We start from the raw sequence: 9,596 nt of genomic DNA, 5'->3' as shown, positions 1-9,596 counted from the left end.
CAAAACCTCCAGAATCTTGGCCACCTTGGATGACTCCGCCTTTGCTCGCTACAGGCTCCGCCCACGACTAAATAGATCTCCAAACTTTGGCAAATATATAATTCGATTCAAAGGTAAACATTTGCAATATTAATTTCATCGTGCTAAAAAGATGGGCCGTGACTACGACAATTATTTTTGAGCTGATGGATTCTTCCGGAAGTGATTGACAATATTGGCTGGCGGATGAACACTGACCGCTAGGCGGAGCCATCGGCGCTGGTTCTTGCTTTTCGGTCTGGAACTCTGGTCAGACGGAGTAGGAACCTTGTGCAAGGTAGAGCTTTGCCGAACCGTCATCCGTTATTCCGTGTAAAAGTTCAGAAGAAGAAAAAAAACAAAAAACAAAAAATAATAGAAACTCTCTTGTTTATCGCTATTGTGGTTTCATCAGTGACGAGTGGGGGCGATCATGCCGCCAATGATCGTGTTCTGTGATTAAAGAACAAAACAAAACAAACTTAAACATTGGGGCATAATTAAATTTGATCGTACGCGATTTCAACGTAACGCGATGCGCCGTAACGAGAAGCTGCTAGTGACATCGGTCGCAGCTTGTCTCCTAGCGCTCGTTTGTTTACCTTCCATCGACGCGGCCGTAAGTAGCTGATGAACATTCATTTTCTCCTCATTATTCTTTTTCGTTTGGACAAATTGTAAACTTTCTTTGACTGCTGGCTTCAACCGTTGTCTTTGAAACTTCCCTTCATTCTTGAGACGTTCAAACTCCCATCCAAATGCTCCGCCCACAACCCGCACGTTATCAAACGATCGGTCGCATCTTCCTAAACAACATTTTTTTTTAAGACGACATGATTCTTTTCTAACTTTTAAACATTTTGTCGGTTGATTTATTGTGTTAATTTGATTAAATTGATCATTGAATTGATCATGTGACCTTAATATTTTCTGTGTATAATATTTTCTTCTATTTAAAATTTTCTATATTTTTTCAAAATTAATGTTTGTAATATTTGCTGTTACGGATTCAAATGTTTTAGGCCTGTAAAGGCTGCGTTGCCAACACACGCTGCCAATGTGTGGCAGAGAAAGGATTCCCCGGTGAAATGGGGTTGACGGGTCTGCGAGGATCTCAAGGTATTCCCGGCGATATTGGACCGGAAGGTCCTCCTGGACCATTCGGCCCGAACGGAGAAGGAGGTTCTTTTGGTGGTATGGGAGAAAAAGGCCACAGGGTAAGTTACATCATTGCCTGTACGGAGTATAATTTTTTGGATTGATTTTTATGGTTGTAACAAAATAGCAATTGATAATAATACATTTTTCTGAATTGTTTCGCTAAATAGGGTGATCCAGGTGTTCCAGGAATTACTGGCTTTGGAGGCATTCCGGTGAGTTCAAAATTTTGATGAAAATTCTTTTAATGAATTTTTAAAAAGAACTGTTGACTACGTATCAGTGCGCTTTCGCCGTTTAATTGTCCGCTGCTGTCTAATTGTCTATGTATCATTATTGAAATTGTTTCCGTGTACGGCATCGTAGGGTTTACCCGGCCTTGAAGGACCGTTTGGTACTCCCGGTATGAACGGTTGTAACGGAACGGACGGACTTCCTGGACTGCTGGGACTGAAAGGATTTCCAGGTGGACGAGGTCCCATGGGACCGCCTGGCGATCTCGGACCACGCGGAGATGCTGGCGAAGGAGGAATCAACTCACCAGGCACGAAAGGTGAAAGAGGTGAACCCGGCAAAGGCGGACTTCCGGTAAGCAAAATTAATCCATTACTTTTACTTTCAATTGACTCCTCCTCTCTCTCCTCCCTCTAAAAAAAAAAAAAAAAAAAAAAAAAGTCAATGAAAAACAAAACAACAACATCATAAAAAAATAGAACACTCTTAAAACGTCCTTCAAAATTATCATTTAATTTTATTATCTGTTCCCCGAAATCATATGGTATTTAATAATAACAGTCTGGATTTTTTCAAGAGATGGCGCGTCGAAAACGACGGACTCGCTTATAACCTTTTTCCTGCCCTTATCAAACTTATCGAATTTATGTTTTCAGTCTTCAGTTGTCCACATGTTTATTGAAACAGACTTCGAACCCGACTGGTCCCGAGTTATACATAAATTCCGATCCACCGCCTCCCTTATCGATTTTCGCTTGTTTAGCAAATCTCAAACTTTTGCCTCGCCATAAAACCCCAACTTGTTCTGCAAACATTATAGCGAAATCCCCCACAAAAATTCGGCTCAATTTAATCCATTAAGACAGAAATCGTAACTTCCCGATTCCGCCATCGATGGGGTACGGTTGCATTTTTTGCATAAAAATTGTATCGTAACGACATTTAATTAAAGTTGGATCTATGTTGTAAATATTTTTCGTTTAACTTCCAATCTGTGTATATTGTGATTAACTGCGCAAAGTTCTAAATGACTTGATTGATGATTGATAGGGATTTGACGGACTTCCCGGTACTGATGGCTATAACGGAGAGAGAGGCGATGCTGGTGATATAGGATTCGAAGGATCGTCTGGTTTGAAGGGTAGACGGGGTCTACCAGGTGAAGAAACGGTATTGAGTAAAGGACTGAAAGGTGACCAAGGAGAAAAAGGTCCACCAGGAGATTTGCAATTTACTGAACCACCCGGAATCATAACTGGTAACCCCGGAATGAAAGGTGACCCAGGAATGAAAGGAGATCAAGGACCTGCCGGCCCAATAGGTCCAAAAGGGCCTCAAGTAATTGATAAAATGTTATTTATTTTTTGGTTTTTACAGTGCTCTGTATTTTTTCTTTCTTTTCTTTTTTTTTTTTTTTGTTTTTTCATAGGGATATCCAGGCCCACTTGGCCACAAAGGTTACAAGGGAGATTACGGAATGGATGGGCCCCGTGGTAAACAAGGAAAGCCCGGAAACTCCGGGCCACCTGGCATGAAAGGTGGTAAAGGAGCTCCTGGTTATGCAGCAAGACCTGGTTTAGACGGTGTAAAGGTAAACAGAATTTTTAAATATTTCCTGACGTGATCAACATATCTCAGTTATATCTGCTAATGAAACGAAAAGGGAATTCCTGGAGATTCAGGAATACCCGGCATTCCTGGTTTACAAGGCCCAGCTGGTCCACCAGGAATTTACGATCCCAATCTCGATGAAGAAGGTCGCCCCGGAGCCGAAGGAGTTCAGGGTCCTATTGGTAATTTTTGAGAAATTTGAAATTTATTTGAAACTCAAAAAGAAAAACGCAAAAAATGTTTGACTCTTCTTACATTTTTTGTCTTTATAAAGGTCCCCAAGGAAGTCCTGGTCGAAATGGACTGCCTGGAAGACAAGGTAATTACGGACTGCGAGGATCGCCAGGTGAACCGGGAGTTAACGGACGACCGGGCGAAGTTGGTCGGAAAGGAATAACTATAAAAGGAGAACCGGGCAACGACGGTATGTTTTTTGTTTTTTTCTGACAAACTTATACCACGTCCATCATTAATATTCTCATGCATTTTTTTATACAGGTGCACCAGGAACACCCGGATATCCAGGACTACCTGGATCTCCTGGAGTACCCGGTACTGCAGGCCGGAAAGGTCAGGCAGGCGCTACGGTTATTGGACCACCAGGTCCAGATGGTCTTCTGGGTAGGGATGGTCACGAAGGTTTACCTGGAGAGAGAGGAGACCCCGGTCTAGAAGGTAATACAATCCTTACATTATAAAAGGGTAAATGCTTTATGCCATAATTAACGGTGAACTTTTTTCTTATAGGACTTAAGGGCTTCCCTGGGCAAGGTGTTAATTTCCAAGGTCCCAAAGGAGCTCCAGGCTTACCCGGCATTCCTGGCGATCACGGTATTCCCGGTCTAGACGGATCAGATGGTTTTCCTGGAGTCAAGGGTCCACCTGGTGATGCGTGCACTCAGTGCCCACCGGGTAAATGAAAAACTCAAAATAAATTAAAGTGGAAAAAACAAACAATAAATGCTAACAATTTAAACCAATCAAAGGTATTAATGGAGCCAAAGGAGACAGCGGTGAAAACGGTTTACCCGGTTTAGTTGGATCTCTTGGTCCTCAAGGACTACCCGGACCTAGAGGATTGAAGGGCGAACTTGGCAGAAAGGGAGGACCAGGTTATCCTGGTCTTGATGGAAGACCGGGAGCGGCAGGTTTTTCCTCTTCCTTTCTTTAGTTATTCTTTATTAGACTGGAAATTACCATATTTTTTGTTGCTACTTAAAATTAGGTTTGGCTGGACGCCAGGGAGAGTATGGTGACAAAGGTGAACTCGTCTATCCTCCGGATATCAAGGGCAATCAAGGAAACGTAGGAGACAAGGGATTCCCAGGATACGAGGGCCCCATTGGTCCAATAGGTCCGGCTGGGCTTCCAGGATTGGACGGTTTGATCGGCATCAAAGGCGAAAAGGTTAAACACTTAAAATAAGCTAATCAGATCCAAATTATGTCACAATTCAACTTCTATATTGTCAAAAGGGTTCTGACGGAGACAGCGGTCCACCGGGCCGAGATGGGCTACCAGGTCGACACGGCTTACCGGGTCGAAGAGGAGAAGATGCTCGTGCTGAAGATGCTATGCGTGGAGATGACGGACGCAACGGTATTCCGTAAGTCTCTTTAATGATGCACACATAAATGTTCAATTTATTATGGTGTAATATCCGGATTAAATGTCACTAGTGGCTTCCGTGGTGAACCTGGATTGCCGGGCCTGAAAGGTGAAAGCGGTGACTCAGGAAATCAGTTAGTACTCAAACCCGGTATCATCGGAGAATCAGGAGATCAAGGTACTGTAGTCGGGAATCATCTCATGTTGGGTGGTGCGTTTAAAAACTTTTCGGTCGTTTGCAGGTTTCCAAGGGGACAAAGGAGTTTACGGTGATAACGGTCGAACGGGAGGGCCAGGACCCAAAGGTGTACAGGGATCAGTAGGCATTTCTAGAGAAGGTGAAGCTGGTTTGAAGGGTTATCCTGGAATGGCTGGTGATCAAGGACTCCGTGGAAAACCTGGAAGACCTGGTCTTCCTGGAATTGATGGGAACCCCGTAAGAAGATATTCAAATTCATAATTTTCTTTCAATGGCAAAATGGTTCCATATTTCCGTTCTCATTTCGAATATTTAGGGAATACTCGGTCGCAAAGGTGATCGCGGCGAGCCGGGACTCGATATTTACGACGGACCTCCTGGTTTGCCAGGATTGAGAGGACCTAAAGGAGAGCCCGGATATGAAGGCATCCCCGGTGGTCGTGGAAGGCCGGGTGAGCAGGGACTGGCTGGACTTCGTGGATCAAAAGGAGCTCCTGGTCTTGCAGGCCTACCGGGTTCAAGGGTAACCATCTTGATTACATTTAATACAGTTCTTCTTCGCTGTATCATCTGACGCTCATTTCTTTTTACAGGGACAAAAAGGTGACAGAGGCAACACTGTCACGGGTGTGACGGGCCGTCCTGGAGCTCCTGGACCACCCGGCTTGCCTGGCATTTTCGGCGATACTGGACTTCCGGGTATAGATGGATTCCCAGGACCCCAAGGACTCAAAGGCCTTCGAGGAGAAATTGGTCTTAACGGCCGTCAAGGAGTGGAGGGTGAAAAAGGAAAGTCGGGCTTACCAGGAGTTGACGGGTACCCCGGAGTAAAGGGCATGTCAGGTGACATTGGGCAAGCCGGTATTAACGGATTCCCGGGTAGCCCTGGTCTGCCAGGACTTTCAGGATTGGAAGGTGACAAAGGAATGGTTGGCGATGACGGATTTCCGGGTTTGGATGGATTCAATGGAGCACCTGGTAGAAAGGGCCCCTTTGGCGACAGAGGACCGCCAGGTTTGCCTGGTCCGCCTGGAGAGTCGGGCTTTAGTGGCCCTAAAGGAGACCAAGGAGAAGGAGGCTTTTATGGCCCACAGGGTTTCCCAGGAACGAACGGGTTCCACGGACTCAAAGGTGATAAGGGTGAATCTGGAGATAACATCCCAGGCCAAAACGGCGCACGAGGATTACGAGGAGACCAAGGAATACAAGGCATACCTGGCCGTGATGGACTTATGGTAAAAAAATATTTTGATGTAGCAATGTTGATGCATAAATTAATTAAATAATTTGAATTACTAGGGCGAACCGGGTCTACCTGGCGCACAAGGGGCTAGAGGCTCTAAAGGCGATTTTGGCGACCAAGGATTTGTTGGCATTCCGGGCAGACCTGGTTTCGATGGGCTTAAAGGACCACCAGGAACCCCGGCTGAGCCCGCGCCACCCGGTAACAAAGGTATGTCCGGCGAAGATGGAGAGCCGGGCAGATTCGGAAGACCCGGACTTCCAGGTGATATGGGACTGCGCGGCCGACCAGGATTACCCGGTTTACACGGACTTAAAGGAGAAGCTGGCGATAGGGGTCTGCCCGGTTTCAACGCAATTATCGGACCTCAAGGAGAGTCCGGCGAGAGAGGCACTCCTGGTTTGCCTGGTTTTACTGGCCCACCTGGTGAAGACGGACTACTTGGTGCTCCTGGTGCCAAAGGTCTTCAAGGCTATGAAGGCCAGATTGGATTGCCGGGCAATCCAGGCTTTAACGGAGCAAAGGGTGACGCTGGATTCCCCGGTATTATCGGCATGCCCGGTATTCCCGGCCCTAATCCAATGAAGGGTGAGCCCGGTATGCCGGGAGTACCGGGCAGACCTGGTCTGTATGGACGATCTGGTCAGAAAGGTGCACCAGGAAATTATGGCCCGAATGGACCCGTTGGTATCGAAGGATTGCCCGGAATTTCGTTCAAAGGACAGAGAGGCTTACAAGGAGCCAAAGGCCTGCCTGGAACACCAGGTCGTGATGGACAAACTGGGCTTCCAGGTATTGACGGTCTTACAGGAAGACAAGGCTACAAGGGCGAACGAGGCTCTCAAGGATCTGTTGGCATCAGGTTTGTAATAATTTAATTGAAACCCTTCCCAGTTACTCACGCTCGTGTTTATTTTTATTAAAAAAATAGGATCAAAGGTCAAAGTGGAGATTCTGGATTTGATGGTCTTCCAGGCTTGTCAGGATCTAAAGGTATGCAAGGCGATGCTGGTCGCAATGGTCAAATTGGCCAACCTGGTCCAAACGGTTTGAGAGGCGTAGACGGCGACGTTGGTTTCGTAGGACTTCAAGGTTTCCCTGGATCCAAGGTGCGCTCATCTTGATTAACTAAAATTCGAATTTTTCAAGACTCTTTTAATTTATTTTTGATCGGCTATTAGGGTATGATGGGAGATAATGGTCCACCTGGATTCCCATCCGACAAGGGACAGCGGGGTGACGTAGGACCTCCCGGTCTTCCAGGTATAAACTCGCAACCAATTACGTTTAAAAAAAGAAGTATCATGTTAATGTAAAATTTAATACAAATCATCAAATTGAACATTCAGGCATGTCGGGCGCAAGAGGTCAAATCGGCCTGCCAGGTCTTCAGGGACTCAAGGGAATGGCTGGAGATATTGGAATGCAAGGATTTCCTGGATTGCCCGGTTTGCGTGGCCCTGTTGGCTTCCGTGGTGATGACGGTCTGGAAGGCGCAGTTGGACTTGCGGGACAGAAAGGTTTTCAATTGAAATCTGAATCGAGTTTAATTGTAATCGTAACCGACGCTGTGTTTTTATTTTTTGTTGCTGTATAGGTCCCAAAGGTTTGGTTGGTGAACCAGCTCCTCCTCCACCTCCCCCTAAATCACGAGGCTTTTTCTACACACGTCATTCGCAGAGCTCTAGAATACCTGGCTGCCCAGCTGGCTCTCAAGAACTGTGGACCGGCTACTCTCTACTTCATCTCACTGGCGACTCTAAGGCACATGGGCAGGACTTGGGTATTCATTTTCAATCAAATTAACCGACCCCACCGGTTGAAATATAATGAAATGACTGTTTTTTATACACAGGTGCACCGGGAAGCTGTATGCCTAGATTTAGTACTATGCCATTCCTTTTCTGCAATCTGGACAACGTTTGCAATTACGCAAGCCGCAATGATTACTCTTACTGGTTATCTACGCCCGAACCTATGCCCATGATGATGACGCCTATAACCGGCAACGAGCTCACCCGATACGTTTCGAGGTAAATTTCCATATTGAAATTATCATCACTCGTTGAAATGATTTGAGTGATTGAATTTCCTTAAATAGATGTTCAGTATGTGAGACCCCCACTTACGTCATTGCAGTACACAGTCAGAGTATGGAAATTCCCGACTGCCCTGCTGGATGGCAGGAACTTTGGATCGGTTACAGCTTCCTTATGGTATGGAGGTGTCAATTATTCATATGAAACTGAGGATCTGATGAGTAACGACCAATTTGATCAAAAATTAGCACACCGATTCTGGAGCTGAAGGAAGTGGTCAGTCTTTAGTGTCTCCAGGTTCGTGTTTGGAAGACTTCCGACCCACGCCATTTATCGAGTGCCAGGGACACGGTCGGTGCAACTACTACGCTACGGCTACCTCCTATTGGTTGTCCACTATTGAAGAGGATAGACAGTTTGCCAAGCCTCTGCCACAAACCCTGAAGGCTGGCGATTTGACTTCGCGCATCTCTCGATGCGCTGTTTGCCAACGCAAATTCGCGCAACCAAATTCTAGTAGAGCACCACCATCGAATTTCAGTTCGTCTCGATCTGTCCGGTCCGGCAGGCGAACATCGTCGTTTTAATTTCAAAAATATTATTTTTTTTTAAGAGTCTGAAGGAAACATCATTCAGATTAGTCTTCTTCCAAAGTCAGTAACATCTTAATGCGAAACGTTGGTCTGGAATTCCCTGTGCATTTGCCGTCGTTTCACTTTCAAAGCTCTCCAAATTTCTCTTTACATTGCAAATGTAGCTTCTAATTAGTAGACGAAATGGCACTTATTAATCTTTTATGATGTACAGAATAGGGAATATGAGTGCTTTCCTATTGGTCGTTGCTTTTGTCAATCTCAAAAATCCGTAGATATTGAACCTTACTTTTTTTTCTTTTTTAAAAAATATACCTGTAATAAATTCATGAGCGCGTATGCGCGCTTCATTTTCGGAACCTTTCACTGCCGTTCGTTAATGATAAACACAGTTTTCTTTCTCGATGATAGCGCCTTCTTCCGAGTTTTCTTTTCTTTGCAATGGGGCTTTTCTTCCATTTCTTAATACCGCTTCTCCATACGTTTTGTCAACTGAATTATTCTCAATTCTGACTGCTCCAGCTTCTTTCGAAGTTACTTCATGAAAAAGCTACACCGTTTCACCACATCTTGAACGACAAATATCCTGTTTTTATCTTAAAGCAAATACACTTTAAATTTAAAACTATTTCAATAGGAAATTTACTTGAATAATAGATAAATCCTATTCCGTGAAAAACAAGATAATTCGTTGCAATACTAGTCCGATATGAAAAAATAAAACCAAAACAAACAAACAAAAAAGAGGGTGCCGGACATTCAGGCCAGCGACAGTCCCCGGCCACCGGCCTGAATGTCCAAATGTGGCGGCAGTTGGTAATGGTATGGCGACCGTAGAACTCCAAAGACAGAAGAACTCCACCGACAATAGAACCCCAATATTTTTAATAATT

General features: G+C 45.0%; 1 protein-coding gene across 1 annotated transcript; it reads left to right on the top strand.

The window, feature by feature from the left end:
• The first annotated feature begins 272 nt into the window (after positions 1-272).
• On the top strand, positions 273-9,331 carry LOC124202122 (collagen alpha-1(IV) chain-like). The gene is made up of 25 exons (XM_046598438.1): positions 273-637; positions 1,041-1,235; positions 1,347-1,391; positions 1,543-1,764; positions 2,461-2,748; positions 2,840-3,001; positions 3,074-3,203; positions 3,296-3,445; positions 3,520-3,696; positions 3,769-3,933; positions 4,008-4,169; positions 4,247-4,428; positions 4,497-4,627; positions 4,701-4,807; positions 4,872-5,065; positions 5,145-5,351; positions 5,422-6,063; positions 6,128-6,933; positions 7,003-7,180; positions 7,253-7,334; positions 7,421-7,591; positions 7,669-7,854; positions 7,927-8,104; positions 8,173-8,287; positions 8,359-9,331. Exons 1-25 carry the CDS (start codon positions 554-556, stop codon positions 8,695-8,697), a joined length of 5,298 nt encoding a protein of 1,765 aa, XP_046454394.1. The 5' UTR covers positions 273-553; the 3' UTR covers positions 8,698-9,331.
• Positions 9,332-9,596: the final 265 nt, after the last annotated feature.

Source organism: Daphnia pulex, chromosome 1 (assembly GCF_021134715.1).
Source record: "Daphnia pulex isolate KAP4 chromosome 1, ASM2113471v1".
Lineage (NCBI taxonomy): Eukaryota > Metazoa > Arthropoda > Branchiopoda > Diplostraca > Daphniidae > Daphnia > Daphnia pulex.
This window is presented reverse-complemented; position numbering and strand designations above follow the sequence as displayed.